The sequence below is a fragment of the Mirounga leonina genome, unplaced genomic scaffold, assembly GCF_011800145.1.
Source record: "Mirounga leonina isolate KUSES-001 unplaced genomic scaffold, KU_Mleo_1.0 Mir_115, whole genome shotgun sequence".
Lineage (NCBI taxonomy): Eukaryota > Metazoa > Chordata > Mammalia > Carnivora > Phocidae > Mirounga > Mirounga leonina.
In genome coordinates this window covers 2,219,147-2,246,064 of record NW_023270268.1, presented here as the reverse complement: position 1 = coordinate 2,246,064, position 26,918 = coordinate 2,219,147, and the positions used below count along the sequence as shown (strand labels likewise).

Here is a 26,918-nt window from a genome sequence, read left to right as displayed (position 1 = left end):
AACAATATTCGGGCTAGGGCTAGACACCTGGACACAGAGTAACCAGCAGGGATGAGAGGTGTGCATCAAGGGAAAGGCTTTCTACGATTCAAGACATTGTCATGGATTGTCCACACCCAGAAAACAGAGCAGACCAAATGCTAGGCTGGCTTTGTCAGAGATCAAGTGCCTTTCGAAAGTGAGCTGGGTCTGTTAAGCAAAGGAGCAGCACGGTGCAGTTGCTTCCTCCTTCTGTTTCTTCCTACCGGGTGACTGAACCTGAACACAAAGCAAGGGTTCTCTTTGCAAAGCACAACTTTCTCATCACCTGCAGAGGAAAACAGGTCTTCAAAATAATCCAACTCTGAAGTTGCAAAACAAATCACAGTAGGTTCACTTGCCAAACTTGGCAAAGTGTGCACGGTTTTAAAAATCGCTTTTGTGTGTGAACGGGGCTGGAGGAGAAGAAGGTATATGTGAGTTTTTAAATGGCTTTCCAGAACCTTCCTCGGGTGGCAGCACAGGCACAGTTCTGTCAACCTTTGAACCTCATTCCTGACAGTGAGGTCGGTCCTACCTTAGAATCATTGATATATCTGCCATAGTTCACACGTCCCATGTTCTCCACCAGAAGGTCCAGAGAGGCTCCAGCTTTCCCGGTGATGTTCAGAGTGATCACCTCACTTCGATCCAGGACTCCCTGGGGCACCTGCGGGGTCAGAGTCCAGTGGGAATTAGCTGGGGTGAGAAGGTCAGCAGAGCACGGCTTGCTCAGTCATCACACTCATTTTCTTGTCTCGAAGAGTCACCGGACTTGGGAGGCAATGCTCTGATGGCCCCTTTGCCCAAGTCACCGGCCGGGTGGTCAAGTTCCCCCCACACTGCTTCTGAACCAGGCAACTCAGCAGATGCAGCTCCGAGCAAGGGAAGCTCTAGGCTAGCTTCCTTTGCTCTGGGGTGTTTTGCTGCACATTTATTTTTAATAGGAAGAGAATGGAGGCAAAAATTCCAGGAAGGGGTCCCTGCCACAGGAACTGCTTTGTGTTCTCACAGCACAAAAGGCAGTCATGAAAAGCAGCTTCTAAACAGCGAGGAGAAATGAGACAAAATCAGATAAATGAGATAAAATCAGAGAGTTAGGTGGAGTAGTCTCACCTCAAAATACCTGATATGGTGCATTAACCATGTAAATTATATCAGAGAGTGAGAAAAAACAACAGGTATTTTAGCAGCAACATATTCCTAACTTTTTGAAAGGGGAGGTTTTTAAAAAAAAAAAAAAAAAAAAGAAGCTACACTGACTATAATTCACTAAGACAACCCCTAAAATGGAATTCAAGAAACTGCCATCAGTATACACATGGGCAATATACACATAATGTCCTAGAAACTTGCTCCCACTGAAATGAAAGCCTTTGATCACAAGAGAATGGAAACATTTTTTTTTTTAAGATTTTTTAATTTATTTAACAGAGAGAGACACAGCGAGAGAGGGAACACAAGCAGGGGGAGTGGGAGAGGGAGAAGCAGGCTTCCTGCAGAGCAGGGAGCCTGATGCGGGGCTCGATCCCAGGACTCTGGGACCATGACCCGAGCCGAAGGCAAACGCTTAACGACTGAGCCACTCAGGCGCCCTGAGAATGGAAACATTTTAATTTAAAATTTCTGAACAAATTGCCTCGGTTCGAACAATCTCTTCATGTGTTCTTTCACATGATTATTTCAATGTGTCTTTGCTATGTTTGGAGACAAAGATCTCTGCGTATTGTAGCGATCATTATCATGAACAGTGCTCTAGAATGGGATTTCTCACACAGGATGAAGGCTCAGGGTTAAATGAATCAGCGCTCCAGCATGTACAACACAGACCATGTTCTCAAGGAGCGGAGGACACATGGGCAACATTCTGTGATGGGGCAGAGAGGGTGGCGTGGACTGGGGAGACCGGGGAGGTCTCTGAGAAGAGCGGAGCCTTGAGCACTCCCCTCCAGGTTCAGATGGGTGAGGGGGCATATTCCAGGCAGAGGGAGCATGGGTGAGGCCACATTGGCAAGCAAGGGGGCACAGCGAAGGGACATCAAGAGGAGGCACAGAGCCTGAGTTTGGAAAGGTGGGCAATGGCCTGGAATGCCACATTACCAAGCGCAGACCACACGTCGCCCTGCTGGGGCAGACAAGCACACAGCTCAGAGACAGCTCTTACCCCATCCACGGCGACGTAGGCCCGGTCGTGGACTCCACTGAGAGGTGACGACAGGGGTGTGGGGTCACTGCAGTCTTGAGGAAGCGTTGTTCGGTACAGCACAAACCCAAAATACTGGTTAGAAAAAGACATAAGAAAAACACATCACTCTTTTAAAGATACCCTGGTCACCTCGATCTGTGGGAAAGCGATGTTTCTAAGGTTTCCCAGCCTCCCACAAAAATTCAGTCTGAATGAAGGGACCCGGCTTACAGTTTTAGATCAGACACTAGCACGGCAGTAACAGCAAGGAACCCACATTTTATCAGACAGCCCTTTCCCACACGTGGAAACCAGACTCTGGGACATGTTCGATGATTTGCCCAGAATCACTCGGGGGGATCCTATCATATATATCGAAAGGTTATTTCTGGTATCTCAAAAACACGACACAACACAACACAACAACCAAAAAGACAAACCGGGGCGCCTGGCTGGCTCAGCAGGTAGAACATGTGATTCTTGATCTCGGGGTCGTGATGTCAAGCCCCACATGGGGTATAGAGGTTACTTAAAAATAAAATCTTAAAAAAACAACAACAAACAAACAACAACAAAGCCAAGAATGTTCGGTAAAACATTTTCCAGGTTCTTGGGCTACATGTGCTCTAACATACAACACAAGAGTCAACCAGAAACTGTTTAAAGTGGAGGGCCGGGGGTGGCGGGGATAGAGATAGTGAGAGATGGGGGTGTAGCCTGTTGCTAAGTCAGAAAACAGTCGCATAGATGCTGGTATCCCTGGTCTGAGAGGAAGGCGCCAGACTATCAGCCCCAGCAGCAACAGCACCCTCAGCCTCAGCTGGTGACGCTCTTGCTGCGGACTTTGGCCAGGGTGAGCTGGATCAGACCCTGCCATACAAGAGCATCAAAAAGACATCCAGCGTGGGGCAAAGAAACAGTTCCTCGCGTCTAGGGCCCAGAAAGCAAGGAAGTGCATCTCAGCAAATGCAAAGGTGATCTGGAGGAGCTGAAAAAACCCCAACGTTAACCCACGTTCCTGTGTTGCAGGAAAGGGCTGAATTCAAGAAATGTTCCTGGGGCCACGACCCCAGGCTTCAGGCACAAGGATGCCTCCCCTCCCAGACCCCAAATCTCCAGCTCTTGTTTTTTGTTTTTTTTCTTTTCAAAGTAACCAAAGTGGTAAGTCCTAACTCAGAGGCTGAGGAACACTTTGTGCAGGGCTTCAACGAGGGGAGCAGAAGCTGCAGTCCTCCCTGTGAAGGTGGCTGAGGCCACCGAAGTGGGGGGTGGGGGGGCGGGCAGCTGCAGAGGTAACAGGGCTGCACTCTACTCCCTGCAGCTGGGCCCTCGATGGGTTTCGCTGGAAATAAACATCCAGCGGGCTTGCCCCAGACCTGAAACAGCCAGGGCCCAGGGAGTCCCCCCAGTCCTCGAGCACTGCCTTGGCCAGAGATCGCAAGGCAGGAGGGTCCGGCCAAGAACAATGAGTACAAGTGTCTCCACACCAACCTGGAACTCACTTCCCAGGTTCCAAGTGCTCTAGTGACCATGTCTTGCCGAAGTGCTCCCCTACGAGGTGGAGACGGCGGGGTGCATCTTCTAGATGAAGATGTGGACACATAGCCTGTGTTGGCTGGAGCTAGAGCAAGAATTCTATCCAGTGTTAACGAGAGGGGGCTCATTACTCATTTTATTGATCACAGAGTTGCTGGAATAAAAATCACAAGTGTAAAAAGTAAGTCACTGGGGGCAAAATACACTAAACTAAGATTAGATATGCCATTGTTTTATCACCTTCCAGAAGGGGATCTCCAAAGACAGTCAGTGAAGGGGGTTCCAGATAAGTTTCCATTTCAAAAAATGGGGCTGAATTCCTAACGAAGTGTTCAAACTTAACATCACAACAAAGGGACAAACTGACCTCACGGGCATCCTGACACGGCGCTCTGAGAAGGACACACCACCTTTGTCGTGTTCCCGCCAAAAATGTGTTACTGAATTTAATCAGTGAGGGGCAGTCTACAAAACAACTGGCCCAAACTCTTCAGAAATGTCCATGTAGCGAGAAAGAGAGAGAGGAGAAACAAGACTTAGGAATAGTTACAGATGAAAGAAGACTAGAAGGACATTGTAGCTTAATGCAAAGTGTGATCATAGAGTGGAAACTGGATTGAAAAAAGTTAGATATCAAGGACGTCATTGGATACTTGACTATAGAATGCATATTAAATAATAGGATTATATCAATGGTAAATTTTTTAAGTCTCATCATTATATTGTGATTATGTAGGAGAATGTCCTTTTTCTTAAAAGATATATGCTGTAGGGGCTCCTGGGTGGCTCAGTCGTTAAGCGACTGCCTTCGGCTTGGGTCGTGATCTCAGGGTCCTGGGATCAAGCCCCGCATCGGGTTCCCTGCTCTGTGGGAAGCCTGCTTCTCCATCTCCCACTCCCTCTGCTTGTGTTCCTTCTCCTGCTGTTTCTCTCTCTGTCAAATAAATAAATAAAATCTTTAAAAATATATATATATGCTCTAATATTTAGGGGTGAAGTGTCAGGATATTGATCACAAACTCAAAGGGTTAAAAAAAGGCAGTTGACTGCATACATACACTCAGAGGAACTGTTAACACTTAGTGAATCCAAATGAAAGCGATATGGGTGTAATTATACTTCTCTGGCAATGTTTTTAGATTTGAAAATTTCTAAAATAAAAAGTTGGAAAAAACATTTTAAATAAATATGAGGGGCGCCTGGCTGGCTCAGTTGGTAGAACATGAAATTCTTGATCTCAGGGTCATGAGTTTGAGCCCCATGTTGGGCATGGAGCCTACTAAAAAAAAAGAAATGGGGCGCCTGGGTGGCTCAGTGGGTTGAGATGCTGCCTTCGGCTCAGGTCATGATCCCAGGGTCCTGGGATCGAGCCCCACGTCGGGCTCCTGGCTCAGCAGGGAGCCTGCTTCTCCCTCTCCCTCTGCCTCTCCCCCTGCTCATGCTCTCTGCTCTCTATCTCTGTGTCTCAAATGAATAAAAAAAAAAAAAAGAAAGAAATATGAGGCAGTTCCTGGGTTCACCACACACATGCATGCGTGCACACACTGACACACACATACACACACACACGTGCCCTGCTCTCTGTTCTCTTCAAAAGCAGGAAAGAGAATCTCTGAGAACCTGATCTATTAAGAACACAGCCCCTATACCTTTGAGCAAACAAGGACAAATAATTAAGTTGTCTTTTTTGCGTATTAAAATGTGATTTTCCTTTAGTAATACAGATTAGTTAGATCAGAAATGCACTGTTTATAGCTTGCACTAAAGAATTATGTTGAATCAGGCTGAGTTACTACCTTGTTTGAGTGATAATAAGAAATGGGGAGGTGGGAAGATAGGAAAGATCAGCCCACCATGTGGTACTTAAAGCCGAAGAGAGCCTGGAAATATGCAGTGAATTTACCTGGGATCTGATTTATCTGCCTACCATTCTGGTCCCTGCACTCAGGACAGGCCCTGCAAGGCAGTGCAGAAAGGACATTTTTGTAACGAGAGAAAGGCTGAAGGAGGCCTACCTGTTTCACCTGGATAAACGTCAAGGGATAAAGGCTTTTTATGGGCCCAGGCGGACACAGAATGTTCAGTGCATCCTCCACTGTCTTTAACTGAAAAGAAACAAAAGCAGCATTCACTCACTGTCACCCCTGGGTGGAGGGTAATGCCATTTGCAAATTATCAAAGACATTAGTGGGTTTCCCCCAAATCCCTAAATAGACCTAAGTAGTTCAAATCCCGCTCAATGCTGCACCGCCCAGTCACCTTCAATCATGTCTATCCATGAGTTAGGGAACTCTTGATGAAAAATAACTGATGGTAATCGTAAGGCTTCAAACGTACCTATTCGCAAATACAACCTCCTTTGTATTAAAGGCCCTTAAAATGAATGAAAACCAAGGCTCAGAGGCTGCCTCCTCTGTAAAGCCTTCCCTAGCATCCCTGAGGGAAGTAACCATGACTGTGCCTTCCTCTGAACTTGTCTGGAGCATAGTTTCCACGCCTGCATCACTGACTAGTTGTTTGCCTTTGCTGTCCTTGCCCGACTGTCAGCTCCTAAGGGCAGGGTCCGTACAGTGTGGTGTCACCCAATGCCCAGCACACAGTAGACACTCAATAAATACTTATTATATTCAGTCTAAATGACTGTGTATTCTTGCAGCCCAGGAAGCTTATTCTGATGCAGTAACAAGGATGGTAACAGCTACTGATCACTGAGCGCCTACCCAACTCCAGGTGAGAACACCTTACACGCACACCTCACTGAATCCTCACACCACCCAGGGAGGCTGCCCTCGTTGTCCCCATGTTAGGGATGAGGAAACAGGTTCTCAGAGAGGCTCACCGCAGCAACGGCAGAGCCAAGATCTGCAGTTAGGTTTGGCTCCAAACCCAGGACTTCCCATGGCATGATACTGGTTGGGAATTTTATAAACACTTGCCAGGGTTACCTTACCTTGCTGATGTGTGGCATCAAGGAAAACAAAATCTTAAGTACAATTCCATCAATTCAGCTACTCACATGGATGTCTTTCTGTTTGGACAGCTAAAGAAATTCAACTCATGGTAAAAGGTTTTATTCTATATGACCATGTCCAATATAAATTTAATTCAGTTATATGTGAACTTGCTACCTTAAATTGTACACATTTAGTTAATAATGAAAAGCTATTTCTGCTTACACAATTTTCCTTCATTGTAAACAGAATGTATTTTTGGTACTAAGATTGGTTTTGTTTGGTTTTGCAATGTTGCCGTATTAAATATTTGCAGTTATTTTCTGTTGCATAAAAATAAATTTCTCACAGCTCCAAAACAAATCAACCTTTACCTTAAGTAGCAGCAGCAATGAAAAAGTAGAAGGTGCTCCCTTTACAAGTGTGATTAAAGCCTGACTGAACTAAATAAAGATTCCTATCAGGCAGACAGACCACATTCTTTGTAGAATGTAACACATGTATCTGACACTAGGTGGAAAATGTTACAAGAGCTCAAGCAACCATAATATCAAAGGGCTGCAGGAACGGAAAAATTATACAATCATGTTTGGCATTTTGGTTAGATAAAAACTTACGCTATTTTAGAATATCAAGATTCTTAAGAAATATGTAACTGCTTGTGTTGTTTTTTTTTTTTTCTTGTGAGTTAACAGATGTAGGAGTTAGGGATTATAAAAGGGGAAATCCTGAAGACAAAGATGGTCAAAACAAATTGATTTTGGCTTACGTCACTCCTGACAAGAAAATGAAATCTCCCCTTTTTCTTTCCTAGAATAAAATGTCTCTCTTATTTATGATTAATTTCTAGCTTTCCCCCTTGATGTCCCATTTACCATATAAACCACAGAGCACAAAAATTAGAACATGATTCTGAGATGGAGGAGAGTATACTGAATTGTGCAAAGATCTATGAAAATGCCTGTGAGTTATGGAAAAGAGCCTCACCGGACATAACAAGGTACCATGTTATTTCCACAAAGGCTCCTGAAGCTGCTTTGGATGACCGATCATCGAACCAAAATGACCTGAGTGATCTAAGAATGCCTACCTACTCCTGCTCATGCCCCGCGTGCTCATCCTGTCAACCTGCACACATATCCTCTCACCTCTCACGTCCCCATGTTCCCAGAAACATCACCTACCCCAGTAGTCTCACAGAAAACAAATTCACAGAAAAATAGAACCAACGCCCCAGTGTAATACTTTCACTCACAACTGCTGAGTTCCACTCCCCACTCTCAACAGCTCTGCTTATGTGCTCTCTTACCTTCTTCAGAGCAACTTTTCCATACGCAAACTTGGGTGTAGATGGAGGGATAAAACCTTCTGGTACTTTTTCAAACTATAAATCAGAGTGGAAAAGGAGAAGATAAAAAGCTGTTAAATCGTCAGAAACACAGTTATACAATTCATTTTTCAAAAGGAGGCTCAAAGACTCCAACAATAGTGCCAGTGATTCTTGGAAAGGCAAAGGAACAAAAGACTTTTTCCATGACAGGGTCTGGTAAAGTTTTTACTTCTAAGTGTGTGCTTGTGTATTATCTCTGCATTTTAAGCTCCAGGAATCATTCAGCTAATTATAGAACACAAGACTTCGAAAGAGCAAAAACAAGGAGAGAGAATGAGGTGGGGTGGGGGGAGAAAAGGAAGAAGGCCCACAGCAAGACAGAACCTGAAGGGAGGTAGCCCTAGTAGGGAGAAGTGTTGCTTGCAGGTTAAATCTTACTGGTAGATTAAAGTTTTGTATCAGTGTTAAATCTCTTGTGGTTATATAAGAGCATATGCCTACCTATTATGAAACACACACCGAAGTATTTAGGGATAAAGGCTCATGACGTATGCAACACTCCAATGGTTTAGGAAACCCAAGGGGGTGGTGAGGGGCAAATGATGATGCAGAGTGTAATGCTGACATGGGTGTATCTGGGTGTGGGATACTCAAGTGTTCTTTGTACTACTTTTATTCTTGAAACTCTTCTGTAACTTTGAAATTATTCTTAAATAAAAGTTAAAAACTAACATAAAAATAAAACCTTATTAAATACACACACACACACACACTTTAGAGTCAGAAGATGTAAGTGCCAGGTCTCAAAAAAGTCTGTGTCCATCTCCAAGTAGGTTGCATTATGATCTCTCAGTCTCCTTATATTTCCTTCCTCCTCCCTTATTCTCTTCCTCCCTTTCTCCCTTCCTTCCCTTCAGTTTCCCTTTTTAAAAGTAATTTAAGAAGGAAGATAACAGACTGCTATAATGAAAAACAATAGTCTCCTGACTCACTATTCTCTTAGTTCTATTCTTCAGAAGAAACCATTTTAAATTCATTTAATTGTTCCCCTTTTGCAATTTTGGTCTCTAAATAATATACTTACTGCGATTTCTTATTTGATCTATTAAAACATTATCATTGATTTCCTTAATACATGAGAATTTAGCTCAGTTGTACTATTCTGAATATCTTTCTTACTAACATGGTTATATCAGCATTTTCAGTTTCTCTACTGGTTATCTTTGTAGCTTGAAATAATATACCTTTATATCTTAGTTCCATCAGTTAAGATTATCCTTTGTATCCATACCTTTTAAGGCTATTTGCATCCTTCCCTGAGCTCTCTTCCCTACTCCCACCCCCAAGCCATCAGCTATACTTTTACATTGTCAAGGTTAAAACAGTCTGTCCTGTACCCATAGATCTTCCCTTCACCTGTACATTGACTTTAAATTCAAAATCAGTCAATAGTGCTTGTGCTCACATGATTATAATTACATAACATTACTCCCAGAAAAGTTAAGTAGTATATACCATGATGTCATGTTCTGTCTTGTTCAGTTTTTTGTGTGTTTTTTTTCCCTCCCCCGGGGCTTCCAATTGCCTTTCTTTTTTCCTGTTTGCCTTTAGGTTAATACCTCTACAGGTTGTTCCAAATTTCCAAAGATGGTATCAAGTTTCTCCAAACATCCGTTTCCCCCCTAGGGAACTCCCTATTGGAACTCTCAAGTCTTCTTGCTCCAAGGAACTGACTCTCCTCTAGGCTTGATATTCTGGGACTTCTCTTCATTATTCTCCTTGTTTTAGCTTCTGTTTCTAGGATCTTATAACTACCTCATTTCACTGGAGCAATCTTAAGTAACTTCCCAAGTACTAGTATGTGGAAGGAAAATTTTTTGAATCTTTGAATGTCTGAAAATGGCACATTTAGCTGATAATTTGAATGACTATAGGGTTCTATGTTGAAAATCATCTTCCTTCAGAAGGGAAGCTATGTCCTCCTTGTATCATCCAGTATGACTGATACCAAGTTCATTGTTGTTCTTTCAAAGGTGATTGGCTTTTTCTCTCTAGAAGCTTGTAAGTGCTTTATTCTCTCTGTTTTAAATTTTTCCAAGGATGTGTTTGGATATGTATGTTTTTTACATTTACTATTCTGAGCAACTCAAATATCCTTTTCTGTTTTGGAAAAAAAATTCTTTGATACTTTCTTTTTCTCCATCTTTTTCCCTTAAAGGTAAATTAAACATTCTAGATTGTCCCTCTATATCTCTCATCTTTTCTCTATTTCCATCTCTGTCCTCTAGTTTTAGTTTCTAGATTATTTTTTATTTTGGGGAACTCTTTTTTTTTAGTGGCTCCTTTTTCAAAGCATCCCATTCTTATATTGTGGAAGCAACATCTTTTCAAACGTCTCTGAAAGATATAAATTTGAGAGGGTCTGCTTTGTTTTGCTTAAGATCTTTCGTTCCTATCCCTGATTTCTCTGTTGCCCTTAGGTTATTTTTCTGTTTATTTCATTTTGGGCTTTCTCTTTTCCTTTACAGGTTTTATGGATGTCCTCAAACATCTGGCCACCCTTGGCCATTCATTCACATTTAATGGTAATGCAAATGAATACACCAACATTTGCATAACCATCCTCTCTATGCCAGTCCTGTTCTGTATATAGGAGCAAGGCTTGTCCAGTGGAGAACTTTGTTTTAGGGTGATTTGGGAGGGAATCAAAGAGAGTATGTAAGGTCTTTGCTCTCGGGCTGCACACTTTTTTTTTTTAATTCTGATTTTCTGACTGTTAAAAAAGATGCTTCCCTGATAGTCTATTTGAAAGAGGGGTGGAAGAGTGGAGGACTTGATGCGAAGTATGTAGAATTTCATCAGCCTTCTCATTTTTAGCTCTGTTTCATTCTGTCTCTTGTCACACCTGCACTTCCAGGACCCTGGCTCTCCAAGTTTCTTTAACGGCAATCTACTCTCTGTTACCTGTTTCTATAACCCCCTTTCATGCTCACTGGGGATCTAGAGTTCCTTATGCTACTTCCTTAGTCCCCTCCACCTATTTTGGTTTCCCAGAAAGTTTTTGAAATCTCTCATGCATGGACAGCTTCCCTCTCATTGGCTTAATTTTATTTTATATTTTTTAAAGATTTTATTTATTTATTTTGACAGAGAGAGACACAGCGAGAGAGGGAACACAAGCAGGGGGACTGGGAGAGGGAGAAGCAGGCTTCCCGTGGAGCAGGGAGCCCAATGTGGGGCTCGATCCCAGGACCCTGGGATCATGACCTGAGCCGAAGGCAGACGCTTAACGACTGAGCCACCCAGGCGCCCCTCATTGGCTTAATTTTAGAAAAAAAATTTTTTTAAGATTTTATTTATTTATTTGACAGAGAGAGACACAGTGAGAGAGGGAATATAAGCAGGGGGAGTGGGAGAGGGAGAAGAAGGCTTCCCGTGGAGCAGGGAGCCAGATGTGGGGCTCAATCCCAGGACCCTGGGATCATGACCTGAGCTGAAGGTAGATGCTTAACGAAATGACTGAGTCACTCAGGCGCCCCTTGTTGGCTTCATTTTAAATATTTTATTTATTTGAGAGAGAGAGAGAGAGAGAGAGTGAGAGAGAGAGAGAGATCATGAGCAGGGTGGAAGGGTAGAGGGAGAAGCAGGGAGAAGCAGACTCCCCACTGAGCAGGGAGCCTGATGCAGGACTCGATTCCAGGACCCTGGGATCATGACCCAAGCCGAAGGCAGATACTCAACCAACTGAGCCACCCAGGCGCCCTTGTTGGCTTCATTTTAAAAAAATATTTTTTTATCATTTAATAACATTTTGAAAGGCAGAGTATGTGGTCAGTCAGCCATCTTGAACTGGAAGTCCTTTATATTTCTAGTATTCTATGAATTGATATTTCTGTGAAATTTTTTAAAAAGTACATTAAAATGATCTTCATGATTCGTATTAAAATGAATGTGAGGCCAAGGAGTTATTACTGTTGATCTCAGACAGACAAAATGTGAGCTCTCTTCCAGCTTTCCCTACAGTCCTAGAACACATTCATTCTCCTTTGGCAGTTTACCCACCTCTTCCTTCTCCACCTCAGCTGGCCAAGAAAATCAGAAAACACAAATTCACAGAGGGGATCTGAGAGTAGTCTGATCTGTTTTCCGAGGTCCCCCATTCACCTGCACATAGTAGTGACCATGTCATATCTAACTCCGAAAGTCAAAGTGGATTCCAGTGTAACTAGGACTGCCATCTCATTTACCACATTGGAAGAAAAAGTCACTGCACAGACATCTTTCTTTAAGCTCCATTCACCCAACATTGATGGAGTGCTTCTCTGCTGGTTTTGTCGTCTCATTTGCTACTCACAAAGACCCTCATCGCCAGTATTGTATTCCCTTTTTAGAGGTGAGACTAAAGAACTTGCTCAAGATTATCAAGAGGGCAAAGGAGTGAGCTGGGCTGCTGACTCTAAGCCTAGTGTTGTTTCTACAGCTCCATCTGACCTCCTTTATTGTACAACAATAATACGACAGAAAGTGTCTTCTATTAAACATAATTCCAAAGACAAAAACACCCCACAAAACCTTTTATCTTCCAGTTTTCCTCCTGGACCATCCCCTTATGCACATACACCAGGTAAGGTTAGAGATAGTTTTGTAATTTGCTACTGCTACTTACCAAAAGCACTTTTGGTATGACCAAATATCGACAATAATTTTATTTATTGCATATTATATCCAAATGGATATGACCATCCTTTCAATATTAGGAGTTAGATCATTTCCAATTTTTGATATTATGAATAACATTGCAATGAACAACTTTATGCTTATAGCATTATCTCGGTTTTAAAAAATCCTTTTTTTTTTAAGATTTTATTTATTTATTTGACAGAGAGAGAGAGCACAAGCAGGGGGAGCGGCACAGGCAGAGGGAGAAGCAGGCTTCCCGCTGAGCAGGGAGCCCGACGCCAGGCTCGATCCTAGGACCCCGGGATCATGACCCGAGCCAAAGGCAGACGTCAACCGACTGAGCCACCCAGGTGCCCCTAAAGAAAGTCTTTTACTCCAAGTGAGGAGTTAATAGTCCAGATCATGAGAAATGTATGTGTAAACAAGTTGTATCAACACACTACGGGAAGTAGAGTGTTCAAGATTTCCACACTGTAAGGTGGTGGAAGAAAACAAAGTGTGACTAACTCTGCAGAGAGACAGATCAAAGACAACTCCCCAGAGAAAGTAACTGAGGTGTGTTCTCATTTTCCAGATGGATTAGGGCAGAAGGAACATATGTGCAGCGGCCAGGAGGTATCAACAGTACTGTCCCATTCATGGAATTTTATGTACCTTCATTTTAAGGCCGGAGAGTCACGTACAACAAGGGGAGAATTGAAAAATGAGGCTTGAGGAAAATAGGACGCCAAATCATGGGAAGCATCCTGATCAGATCAGCATTTTAGAGAAATCACTCTGGAAGATAGACTAGAAAAGCCAGGTCTGCAGGAGAGGAAAAGACTAGTGCCACAAGAGTGTAGGCAATGCTTTAAAAGTCTAACATTTGGGGCGCCTGGGTGGCTCAGTTGGTTAAGCGACTGCCTTCGGCTCAGGTCATGATCCTGGAGTCCCGGGATCGAGTCCCGCATCGGGCTCCCTGCTCGGCGGGGAGTCTGCTTCTCCCTCTGACCCTCCCCCCTCTCATGCTCTCTCTCTATCTCATTCTCTCTCAAATAAATAAATAAAATCTTTAAAAAAAATAAAAATAAAAAAAATAAAAGTCTAACATTTGTTACGTAATAGTCACTTTGTCATCCTTAATTATCAGACATAAAACACTGTGTTTCCACAGGCACCATGGATCAGCAAGAGATAGCTTGTGTCTACTCACCGAGCTAATGTCATTCCATCCATAAACCAAGAACAATCAATCAACCAGTGTAGACTTGTCCTCAGTCAAGTTTCAAACTTCATTAAGCTTTTTTTTTCCTTTGGAAGATATTTATTTATTTATTTATTTATTTATTTATTTATTTATTTATTTATTTATAGCATGGGTGTGGGGGGGGGAAGGGCAGAGGGAGAGGGGGAGAGAGAGAAGCTCAAACAGACTCCACACTGAACACGTGGAGCCTATGAGGGGCTCCATCTCACAACCCTGAGATCATGACCTGAGCTGAGATCAAGAGTTGGATGCTTAACCAACTGAGTCACCCAGGCATCCCTTCATTTAGTTTTGAAGTACTAAGAGTCACTGTGGCCATTTTTGCATTCTGAGTCCCCACCCAGCCCCAATGCCCACCTCAGGGAATCCTAAGATCAGCTCCACTGATCAAGGTCCTCAACATACAAATTGATTATTTTTTATAAAATGACCCATTGCCAAAAACCCATCTGGACTTTTATCTTTGATAGAATCCCTATGAAGAAGTGTAACAAAACTCCTAAAAAATGGTCTTAAATTCATTCAAAAGCATACAAAAATAAACTCACCACTGCCCCTCTCAGGGACTGGTAGGGAGGAGGAGGGCGCTGCCCCACAGTATTATGGTTCATCCTCGAGGTCAAAGTGTTAACCATGTCTGGTAGAGTTTTACCCACACCAAAGAGAATATCTTAGAAAATGCAAATGTCATGAGCTTTGTCATACCTTAAAGAATCATATGCAAAGGGCCACCTGGAGCCTTTATCACTGAGCACAGGTCTGTGCAGTCTGATGGGAAATTATCCCTGAGCGTCCATGTCAGTGAAAGATACTGTCCACAGACACCCAACTTACTCTTGAAATAGATTAAAAAAAGAGACCCATTCCACTTTTTAAGTCTCTGTTAATGGAAGAGACAGGAAGAGCTATATAGGGGGGTGTTTATGGTCCCATTCTTTTCCTCAATGCAAGCAAATATTTTGAATATCATTTAACAAACCACCCAACTGAGCATCTACAAAGTCTAAGAAAGTAGTTCATTTCTCTCTTCCAAACCTAAAATATCAAAAAAGAGAATAGGGAAAACTTTCTTCAGACTGTCTCCTTCATGGGTTCATCTTCCTGTGCCCCCTGGTTAAACACTCAGGATACCCTGGGTTTGTCTCTTCTTGGCCCACTGCTCCTCTCCCTGAGCTCTCCATGGGCCATCTTAACCTCTCCTGGACTTCAGCCTCTACATCTACTGATGACCCTGTCCTACTGACTTCTTCTGGAGTTTCTCCCTCTTAGGTGAGGTGCTTGCTGGATAGACGCCTCCACCGGGATGTTACCAGAAGCATCTGGAGCTGCACAAGCCCCGAATAGAAGTTGCTTCCCTTGCCCCTTCCCAGCCTGTACCTTGTCTGCAATCCTTTATCATGGTTGCTGCCCACAATACCCATCCAGTTATCCAACCGAAGCTATAACCTGGACAAATCAATGACCCCTCATACTTCCTCACACCTGCAGGCAGTCAGTTACCAAATCCTACCAATTTTACTTCCTCAACATTCTTCAAATCTCTGACTTCCTCTCCATTCCCTGCTGCCCCTAACATCATCTCCTTCCTAGGTTATGGCAGCAGCCTCCTAGCTCATCTTCTGCATTCAGAAATGTCCCAGGGGAGGGTCCTGGCAGTGCGTTCACATGGTCACAGGTGTTTGTAAAATGTGCAGAAGTAATATAATTTAACCACAATAAGCTAAGACCCTTGTCTCCTTCTGCTCCAGCTTCCCTGTGTCACATAACCCTTTCACATCAGGAGACTTTGGAGTTGCTACAGGCATTTTTGGAATTCAACCAAAGGAGAGCTGAGGTGGAGATTTATTTAATTTGGGTGTAGAATATATCTACACAGTTCATAGTCACTTCATAGTCAATGTGCTGACTCACTTGCATATCACTTGATAGTGCCCTGAGGCACCCAGCCTCAGAAGTATGGGGGTTCTAGAGGAGACACAGGGTTTCAAATGTATGGGGCCAGAACCTGTCTGGAGAAACTTCTTCCAAATACTGCAGCTCATGTAGGAAGGAACTGGAGAGAGATTGCCCCAATTTTGTTAACAATTCTAACCATTTATATAACATTATCAGTAATAAAACATGAAATTTTCTGTTTTCTAAATTTTTAATACATACTAAAAGACAAGGTTCAATCAGCCACGCTGAAGAGAAAGATTTCCATTCTCTCCGGAGAAAAAGATTACAAACATAACAGAGACAAAAAAAAAAAAAAAAAAGCATGCAGCCGAAAGAATACTCTAAGGAAAGAAGGACAGCAGATATATTTTAAACAGTTAATAAATCCAAAATATGCTTTTAAGTTTTGTGATGTTTGTGATTATTTTAATCTTTAAAATTTTTAAATTTGTAATGATTTTTTTTTACTCATTTAAATACACATTTGGGGTGCCTGGCTGGCTCAGTTGGGGGAGTATGAGACTCTTGATCTTGGGGTTGTGAGTTTGAGGCCCACGTTGGGTATAGAGATTACTAAAAACAATAAATATACATTCATTCTTGTTGCTTTATCCAATACACTTTCTGAAATGCATATCTGAATACATCACTTTCTTCACGTTCCTCAACAGGGCGTATGCAATAGTATTAATGTTCTTGGTGATAATGTCACCTGTCTATTAAGGACAGTAATATAGCAGTGACGGTTTACAGTTGAAAGAGATCGGAGAGCAAAAGGGACCTGGAGATAGTTAAAGGTCTCTGGTAATCTAAGAGATGAATAAAGCTAAATCCCTACCTCACTCCCAACAGCAAAAACAGCAATTCCATGTGCATCAATATAAAATATGAAATCACAAAAATTTTAAGCACTCCACAGGAATTTATTTACACTACTAGACTAGGGAAGCAGCCATGAAGGAGAGAAGTGGTAGATTTGACTACATAAAAATTCAGGATTGTTTTTTACAGAAAAAAACAATGAAGAACCCCCCCCCCCAACTGTTAAAAATGCCACAATAATAGAACTCTTGCAAATTACAGAGAAGACAAATAGGCAAACAGAGAAATTATGAAAGAACCGGCAAAAGTAGAAAAAGAAATGCGTATGGACAATTTATACATGAGAGGGTGTACAACTCTAGCACTCATCACTAAAGAAATGCAGTGTTTTCTTTTAAAACAATCCTTTATAACTATCAAATGGCAAGGTCAAAAAGTCTGATAATTCACAGTATTGGTACTGTGGGGAAGTACAATTTCACTGAAGGACCATTTGGTAATATCTATCAGAATGTCAGAGGCAAGCAACATTGACCCACTAATGGCCATTTCAAGAAAGTTTTTTCTACAGCTATCTTTGAACTCGTCCAATGCCATCTCACCTAAATGGTTGCAAAAGCCTTGGAATTGGTTTTCCTGTTCTATCCTTGTCTTGCCTCCCAGAGTCTAGTCTCCACATAGCAGCATGAGCAATCCTTTAGCTGCTCTGTTCAACTCTACAATGGATCTCCATTGCACTGAGAGTCAAAGCCCTTTCTTACAATGGCCCCCAATAAGGCCCTATGGGATGAGTTTCCCATTATCTCTCTGATCTCACCTCCTACCACTCTCCCCTTGGCTCACTAGGCTCCAGCCGCACTGGCCTCCTTGCTAGTTCTTAAATGCCATGCGCATGCCTACCCTTTCCCTGGCGACATTCTATTTGAATGCTCTCGCCCTGGATGTCCCCCATGGCTGTCCTACCACCTTAAAGTCTTCACTCCAGCTTCACCTTCTCAAGGAGGCCTTATACATACCGAGTGGCTAAAACCATACCTGGCATGTAGAGGGAACTTGCTAAATACTTGGAATTACTTGTGAATAAATGAACAATGTGGGTCAGGTCAAATAGTGTCTGAAACAATTATAATAATGCCTTCTAAGGTTTTTTTAAGAAAGAATTGAAATACATGAACTCTAAACCCAAGAGAACTAAACTACATGACATTAATAACATATAAGTCAAGAGGGATATAATTGGGGTTAATGTGAGATAAGGTTTTGGTTGGATGGTTGTATTGATTACTTTTTAAATTATTATAAGCTAAAACTGAACGTTAAATTTTTTTGAGAGCCGGACATAAAGGTAGGCATACTGTATGAACCCATTTATATAAAGTCAAAAAAACAGGCAAAACTAACCTATGGTGACAGAGGTCAGGATAGTGGTTGGCTCTGGGGATTGAAGGTTCATGACTAGAGAGGAGCATGAGCATGGCTTCTGGGGTGCTATGTGTTGGTTAGAGGGGTGTGTTCACTTTGTATAGGTTCACTGAATGGGATGCTTATGAGTTGTGCTTCGGGGGGGATACATATTTTACACTTCAGTAGGTAACCACTAAAAGAACAGAAATATACTGAATAACTTCCAAACTGGGGGGGGGGGGGGGGGGGGGGGGGTGGGTGGGGGGCGGCTAAGGGGGAGGATAAAAATAAAAAAAAATGACTCAGAAAGTAATCAAGGGAAGACAAAATGGAAAACATGGATAAAAAGATTATTATAAAATGAGACAGTTGGAAATAATCAATGTGTATCAAGAATCATAATGAATGAGAATGAATAAATGCACCAGTTAGAAAACAGAACTGCTCAAACTAGATTTTTCAAAAATCCAATTATATCTTGTTAATGAGGGACACGTTAAAAAAAATAAAGATTGAAATTCAGATGCTTGGGTGGCTCAGTTGGTTAAGCGTCTGCCTTCGGCTCAGGTCATGATCCCAGGGTCCTGGGATCAAGTCCCACATCAGCCTCCCTGCTCAGAACGGAGCCTGCTTCTCGTTCTGTCTGCCACTCCCCCTGCTTGAGCTCTCTCTCTCTGACAAATAAATAAATAAAATCTTTAAAAAAAAAAAAAAGATTGAAATTAAAGCCTTGTGAAAGGTACACCAGGTAAATATTAACCAAAAGAATGCAGGTAAGCTTTATTAGTATCAGACAAAAAAGACTTGAAGACAAAAAGCATTATTAGAGATACAGGGTTACCACATAATGATACTAAATAAATGATACTGAAGGATTTAATTCTCAGTTTGCATACCTAATAACATGGCTTCAAAACTGATACAACTAGGGGCGCCTGGGTGGCTCAGTCATTAAGCGTCTGCCTTTGGCTCAGGTCATGATCCCAGGGTCCTGGGATCGAGCCCCACATCGGGCTCCCTGCTCAGCGGGGAGTCTGCTTCTCCCTCTGCCCCTCCACCTGCTTGTGCTCTCTCTTTCTCTCTCAAATAAATAAATAAAATCTTAAAAAAAAAAAACTGACACAAGTATAAAGAGAAATATGTAAACACAATTCTTTCAATAAGTAATCGAATAAATGGACAGAAAGCCAGGAAGGATAGCAAAGATATCAACAGCACCTTGAATAAGCGCAATCTAAGGAACAGGTATATAGATTACGTCCAACAATTATAAAACATACAGTCTTTCCAAGAAGGCATGGAACATTCATTCATTTTGATACACGCCAGGCTCTAGGACTGGGTTCGACACATTTCAAGGGATTGGTATCATACAGACCATATTCTCTACCCAGAATGCAAATATGTTAGAAACCAGCAAACTAGAAAAAATACTTATGTTTAATAATTGCTACTTTTTTTTTTAATTTTTTTTTTTAAGATTTTATTTATTTGCGAGAGAGAGAATGAGAGACAGAGAGCATGAGAGGGAAGAGGGTCAGAGGGAGAAGCAGACTCCCTGCTGAGCAGGGAGCCTGATGCAGGACTCGATCCTGGGACTCTGGGATCATGACCTGAGCCGAAGGCAGTCGCTTAACCAACTGAGCCACCCAGGCGCCCCAATAATTGCTACTTTTGAATTACTTCTGAACATTTCTAGGGCCAAAGGAAATCCAAATACGCATTTTTAGAAGTCCAATCACTATCCATCATGCACAGAGCCCAAATAGGCATTTTTAGAAGCAAATGATATAAATATATTACATATCAACACTTAGGAGCTGGAGCTATAGAGGTACTTGAAAGAAAGGCTAGGTTACAAAGTTTCAGATAAAGGAAGGAAACACCAAAGATAGAAACAGAGAGGTTTGAAACAGAACAAACACAAAAGAGAGAACTTGGGAGTCATCACTTTAAATTGTGCAGAGATGAAACCCATAGTAAAAATTAGCGTGCACAACATTTCAACCACAAATCTGAAAATCCAGATGCAATGCACAAGTTCTATGAGTAGTTAAGTATTGATCATATTTTTCAATATGCTTAAAATATTTCATCACGTAAGTTTTAACACTTAGTCTTAAATTGAGACTAAGGCATACTTAAAACAAAGGTCCATACCATTTATAGGCAGAAAACCTTTGTTTTTTAACTTCAAAACTCAGGTGACTGAGCAGAAAAATTGTGGGTTTTTTTTTTTTACCCACAGCAGAGACAGGAAACCCCACCTGGGTGCTTTAGATGCCTCAAAAGGTCACAGCGTTAGTGGGACTGAGCAGTTGAGCTTGCAGGCCAAAAGGAAATAGCAATGACTTGCCCCAAATTAAAAAATGAAGTATTGCTGACAGCTCACCTTTGTACCGTGTTTCACAAAAGCCCACAGATTTGCTCTCATTCACGCTTCAGCTCTGTGTGTGGACACACATTTTCTTACCTTCAGTATAAATAACTGCAATGGCTACCGCTCGGTGCACAACAGATGGGCCAGGCCTATCCTGGATGCCTAACCGGTGTTTTTTTTTGTTTGTTTTTTTTATAAAGATTTTGTTTATTTATTTGAGAGAGAGAATGAGATAGAGAGAGAGCACATGAGAGGGGGGAGGGTCAGAGGGAGAAGCAGACTCCCTGCCGAGCAGGGAGCCCGATGCGGGACTCGATGCGGGACTCGATCCCGGGACTCGATCCCGGGACTCCAGGATCATGACCTGAGCCGAAGGCAGTCGCCTAACCAACTGAGCCACCCAGGCGCCCCCTGACCGGTGTTTTTAATCCTGATAACGCAACTAGGCGCTATCGCTCCGGTTTTACGGGGAACAGACTAGTGGAGGAACTTGCTCACAGGCTCACTCTGAATCAGGTGGGGGCCGAGACTCAAGGCCAAATCCCTCTGAGGCCTCCCTTCATACGTCGTTTGAAACAGCAGGGAACCACTGACAGAGCACAATGTGTCCAAAGCAGGCTCGGTCCCAGACCAGCCCGCTGCAGCCCGCACCCAGCACCCACCTTCCGAATAACGTCTCGCAGAGCAAAATACTTCTCAGTGAGATCCCCTGCCTCGCTCAGTGGGGCGTCATAGTCGTAGCTGGTGGGCTGCGCTTGGTAGGGCATGTTGGCCCCTAGGAGACAAAAAGACACCACTAGTTACTACCGAAGGCCTTCCCCCGGGACAAGGTTTTTGGGATTTGTGGGCTCGGGTTGTGGAGGGAGAAAATAAAGGGCACATTAAGAACCAATCGTCAAGTGATACAGAGGTGGCCCTGAGGAGTCCAGGTTTAGAGAAATGAGTTTCTTCCTGCAGGTGGCCCTCACCAAGCACCTGAGAGTCTACAAGGCTCTGTCCCCACCCATTCTCTCAGCAGAAGCTCTTAGCAGGGACCCTAGCAGATATCACCATCACTGAACCAGGAGGGAAGCTGAAGCTCCCTCCAAAACCAGCTCAATGTCTCACAGCCAGGAGTAAAGGGCTTCTGGCATGACCCACACCTCTGACTGATAATCCCAAAGTCTGTGATCTTTTCCATGCCCTCGGACCAAGGACCAGCCAAACACAACCGAGGGGTTATCAGAACACACAAAGCAGGAGATGACTGTGACACACGTCAGTCCCCAGATTCAAGTGGAACCCTAAGGTCTTTGTTAACGTCTGCAGAGCAAGGGTGCTGTGGTGTCCTCTCGTATCCCCTTCAGGAACAAGTCATGCCCCCACACCCCCAGATGCCGGGAGGGTTAGCTGCTGCTGGCTCTCAGAGGAGTCCCTCTGCTCACGGGCCTCTGCTGGGTGACCTTGCCTAGGTTATGGCCCTCCAGGGAGGGCCCATATCCAATGACTGATCAAGGGGGGCTCAAAAACCCAGACCCTTGGCGGTCCCAGCTGCAGGGTTCCCTCTAGAATCAGCTGAGCCACCTCCAGAGAGGCCTCATTGGTCAACTTCTTCCTCTGCCCAGGGCTGCCACCCACACTCTCTAAAGGTGCTGCTCCTGGGAACGCACCCCAATAAACCTCCTGGGCAATCTCAGTCTTTTTCCCAGGGAATGAAACCCACAACAGAGACCAATAAATAATGCCAAAAAAGACTAGAAAAGTAGATGACTTTGCAATTATCATTCAAGCGGCACAACCTAGAGCAGAGGCCCCTCCCCTTGTCACAGATGAGGTTCACAGGTAGGAGATCGGATGCAACAGTGGGCTGTGATTCTATGCTGCTACTTAGAAACCTCACCCATGCAACATGGAGAGCTTGTCCAGATTCCTAAGCCCCACCCCACCTGAGATTCTGAGTTGGCAAGTCTGTGGTGGGACCTGAGACTCTGCATTCCTAACAGACTCCCAGGTGATGCTGATGCTGCCCTCTGTGGACCAGCCAGGCTCTGGGCCAGCCCTTTCTCTTCTACTCCAGAGAGCGTTTTACAACGCAAGGGTATGAGAATAAAGTTGCTTTCAGATCATCTTATAGCCAACCTAATTTTTAAGTAAATGAGGCATAAAATCTGATAGTTCACCTGTGATTTAGTAACAAGCTCCCTCGACTGATCCCCCAGCCCACAAATGATGGAGCCACCTTGGGTGATCCTACTGGTGGTGAAGCTGACAGATGAGCTAGGCTGAGGATCAATTCCACCCACCCCCCGACCCCAGTACTCTGTTTCATTTGTTCTTTGTACAAAATCTACATTTCCAAAGGACCTGGACCACTCAGGCAATTGAACTGACCAACTGACCCAGTCCTATTACCTTTACCGTCTTTTGTATTAATCAGAGGGAGCGGCCTGCCAACAGGTCCACCTGCCTGTGGGGATACATACATTAAAGCACATCCTTTGCTGTGAGATGCAAAGGAAAATAAAACCACATCCCTTATTGCAAGGAGCTCACCTCTTTCGTGGCCCCTCCTCTAGCTCTAATGTGGCAGTCACCTTGCCCCCACACCCCGGGGCCCCCCTTCCTATTTATATGCATGGCACCACACTAGCTGCCTGCCCCTTGGAGGTAGATGCGGCCTCACTTACCCGAGCTGAGCTCAATCAGTGGTTACCAAGTTGAATTGAACGATGTAACTCCCAGAAACAAAATTACAGGCTGAGGGAAGCCAGGCAGGAAAGCTGGCCAGTGAGTTAAAGGATGGACTGAAACACGAAGTCTTTGTTCTAGTTCCACCAGCAGAATCTTTCTCTGGAAAATTCTCTGATCCTCAGACCATCACAGGGTAGTATCATAGAGAAACAGTCCTAACTTAAGTGTCTTCTGTCCACAGTAGGGAGTGCGAGGTGGGAAGGCAAGGGAAATGGCAAGGCTTACCATTCCTCAACTCTGTGTGTCTTGTGAGAAGCCTCGGATGGCCTGGATCCCGCAGGGGGCCTCACAGATGGGGATGCACACAGGCAGAGTGTGGTGCACACGCCTGCATGAGCAGGTGCATCTACTGTGGCCAGGATGAGCAGGAAGCCCCCCACCAGGGGTTTTGCTCTCATTGCTCTCCTCTGGGATCTGGCCTGAAGAGCAGCAGCTAAGAAGCACGGACTGGCCCTCCTCCATGTCCCCAAAGAGACCAAGCGCTAGAGCAGGTGAGAGAGGCCCACAGACACAGGTGGGGCTGGTGCGGGGGTTTCAGGATGCAAGAGGTGATCCAAGGGCAGTGACCAGCTTTCCAAGGCCCAGGTTCCAGGCCAGCCCTATCCCCTGCCAGCTGAAGGGGAAACACGTGGACTTTTTTTGGTACCCTGCTTTTCTTATCCGTAAAATGGGTCCATAATCTCTGGCACAGATGAGACTGCTATGAGGACTAAATGGGAAAACAGAGGCAGAAAAGAGACTTTTATGGGGGCTTATGGCAGGGTCAGGAGCAAGGCAACAGACTTTTTCTAGAAGGACAACTTCCATTTTCTGAGTGGTTGTTTTTATCTATCTAAATTTTTAAAAAAGACGAATGTATCATTTTAAGTAAAATAATACAAGATAAAAAAAAATTCTACCACGGACTGTAAAGTTTCCCAAAAGTATCAGTCTTTATTCCTGGACTGGATGCTTGGCTCAAGTCCCTGAATGGAAGGTAGGTGGAGTCCTTATCTACTGAATGAAAAAGGTATCACTTTCTAATGAGAAGACTACACACAGACATGATCCAAGACTTTGACGAGCAAGCCTGGCATACTATGATCTTTTAGGAAGCGACGTTTGAGTTTTGCAGTATCTCCATTTCTTGGCTCTGATAATAGTAATAATATCAGTAACATTTGTAAGCAAAGTCTTCTCCTAGCCCATCCCATCCTGCACAAAAGAGAGCCGTTCATAGGAGCTGGTAGCACCCAGTTACAGATCCTAGGAGACTCAGGCCCAAATGAAGCTTCCAAAACTCAGCATTGAGGAGCATCCTCAATGATTCAGAGAGAAAAATGCAGATGTGGAGAGGGGTGAGCAATGAGCCTGAGGAAAAAGAAAACAACCTAATATAGCATGATTTGTCCACAAAAATCAAGGGCAATGAAGAGAATTTTGTCATAATTTTTCCTATTTAAAGAAATAAAAAGAGACCACATAGGAATTGAAAATGGTATGGTATAGTCATTTTGGAAAACACCATAGCAGTTCCTCAAACTCTAAACATAGAATTAGTTATACCACGTGACCCAGCAATTGCACTCATAGGTATACACCCAAAAGAACTCAAACGAGGATTCAAATGAATACTTACATGTTAGTGTTCATAGCAATATTATTTATAATGGCCAAAAAGTGGAAACAACTCAAAGACCCATCAACTGACAAGTGGATAAACAAAATGCTTTATATCCATAAATAGAATATTATTTGTCAGTAGAAAAATAAAGTACTGACCCACACTACAACATGGATGGACCTGGAAAAGATTATGCTAAATGAAAGAAGCCAGACACAAAAGACCACATATTGTATGATTCCATTTATAAGAAATGTCCAGAATAGGCAAATCCATAAAGACAGAGAGTATAGACTAGTGGTTGCTAAGAGCTGGGAGGAGGAAGAGAGGGAAGTTTCTCAGGTAAGGGGTTTCTTTTTAGGGTAGTGAAAACGTTCTAGAATTGGATGGTGGTAATGGCTGCACAACTTTGTGATATGCTAAATACCACTAAATGGTACACTTTAAAATTGTGGTTTTTATAGTATGTGAACTATATCTCAACAAAACAAAACGTTAAAAAAAAAAAGAAGAAAAAGATCATAGCAGAATACATGAGCAAGTAAGCTATCGCCAGAGACTATGGGACCTGCCCAGCTACTTGGTTTGAAATAAGGTTTCTGGGGCGCCTGGCTGGCTCAGTCGGAAGAGCATGTGACTCTTGGTCTTGGGGTTGTGAGTTTGAGCCCCACACTAGGTGTAGATATTACTTAAAAAAATTATAAGTAAACTTTAAAAAAATTAAAAAACAATAAGGCTTCTAAGTGCACAAGTTATGCTCCTTAAAAATTTTTTTTAATGATTTTAAAAATTATATAGGCAGTTTTTATATCAGGAAATTTAGGAATAAACAAAAATAGAAAATAAAAATTGTCTGTAGGTACTTCCCACCCCCAATCAAGCACCAGAAACTTTCTAGCATAAGCTTCCACACCTGTAGGATTGTTCTTACCATTCCAATAGGCAAAATTGGTTCCACCTATAAACATGTACCTACAAGGAAACAAGAGAAGAGACATACGTCACTGTGAGCCCACAGCTGTGGAGGGTGCCCTGCCCTTCAGAAATTAACACTCACAAGTTCACATTCGCCCCATGGGCAAGTATATCATGGAGGGAGGAAGCCACCACTTCAGTCCTCACTGTTGAGTGAGGTTGGCCCCAATGGTCTAACCAGCCAGTATAGAATTCAGAATTCACCTAGGAAGAGAAAAGGACATGGAGCCTAGGACGGACTTAGGACCTTCAAAGGCTGGCATCTCCCTGTACCCATCGCCCTCTCTACTCCACCGAAGGACGGGTGGAGAGCCGTGTGTTACATGTAGTGCTTGACCCAGAGCTGGGGAGCCCCTGGGGGGTTCCAATGACAGCACTGCCCAAATTCAGTGTTTAGGCACCGACGACACAGATATTCCTGAAAAGTTGTCCCTGCAACAAAATTTTGTTAGCCAACCCTGAGTTTAAACAGGCAGGAAAGTTTGTTGGGCAAAAGAATTAGATGGCAAAATATTCTAATAAAATGATCCGGTCTAAGTTCACCCTTTGTGTCAGTCCAGATTTTTAGGTCCCAGGTTGACTTCAAGTGAGGTGGACTCGTCCAAGTGGTTCTGCAAAGCAGGCCCTAAGCACTTCATGTTTCTCCTGAACATTACCCTGCCACGCCCTTCATCTTGAGAAGGAAAAAGAAGTCTGGACGTGTTCTGGGGCCTTCTTGTCTCAGGGTCTGGGAACCCCCTCCCCGGCCACCGCTCCCCGCCGGGTCTGTGAATGCAGGTTCTCCACAGCTCACCAAGCAGCAAAGGCTCTGTGCACCTGCCGCAGGGCAGGCACAGGACATCAGCCCTTAAACTGTGCCGAGAAACAACAGGAACAAGTATAGAGCAGGGAAGAGCCGAGCGTGAAGAGCTGAAGGACCGTTCAGACCTGCCGGGGTCTTGCCATCAGCTCCCCTGCGGCCTGCCCTGCGCACCACAGGGCCCTGCAACTCGACGTGTGCTCGCCAGGCTGCCTGTCACAAACGCAGAACCTCGGGGCCCACCCTGGGCCCAGCAGATCAAAGCTGGCATCTTCACCAAGATTCCCACGTGATTCAGGAGCACAGGGAAGATGGAGAAGC

At 43.6% G+C, this 26,918-nt stretch overlaps 1 protein-coding gene across 1 annotated transcript in view; it reads right to left on the bottom strand.

The window, feature by feature from the left end:
* The window catches only part of GLB1 (galactosidase beta 1), an 81,439-nt gene that overhangs the window by 19,781 nt on the left and 34,740 nt on the right, over positions 1 to 26,918 (bottom strand). Inside the window, exons 8-14 of the mRNA XM_034991608.1 lie at positions 25,881 to 26,002; positions 25,755 to 25,795; positions 21,153 to 21,265; positions 8,000 to 8,074; positions 5,755 to 5,844; positions 2,183 to 2,296; positions 557 to 688 (exon numbers count right to left, since the gene is read on the bottom strand). Coding sequence (XP_034847499.1) covers positions 557 to 688; positions 2,183 to 2,296; positions 5,755 to 5,844; positions 8,000 to 8,074; positions 21,153 to 21,265; positions 25,755 to 25,795; positions 25,881 to 26,002 — 687 coding nt within the window. The remainder of the gene's footprint in view (positions 1 to 556; positions 689 to 2,182; positions 2,297 to 5,754; positions 5,845 to 7,999; positions 8,075 to 21,152; positions 21,266 to 25,754; positions 25,796 to 25,880; positions 26,003 to 26,918) is intronic.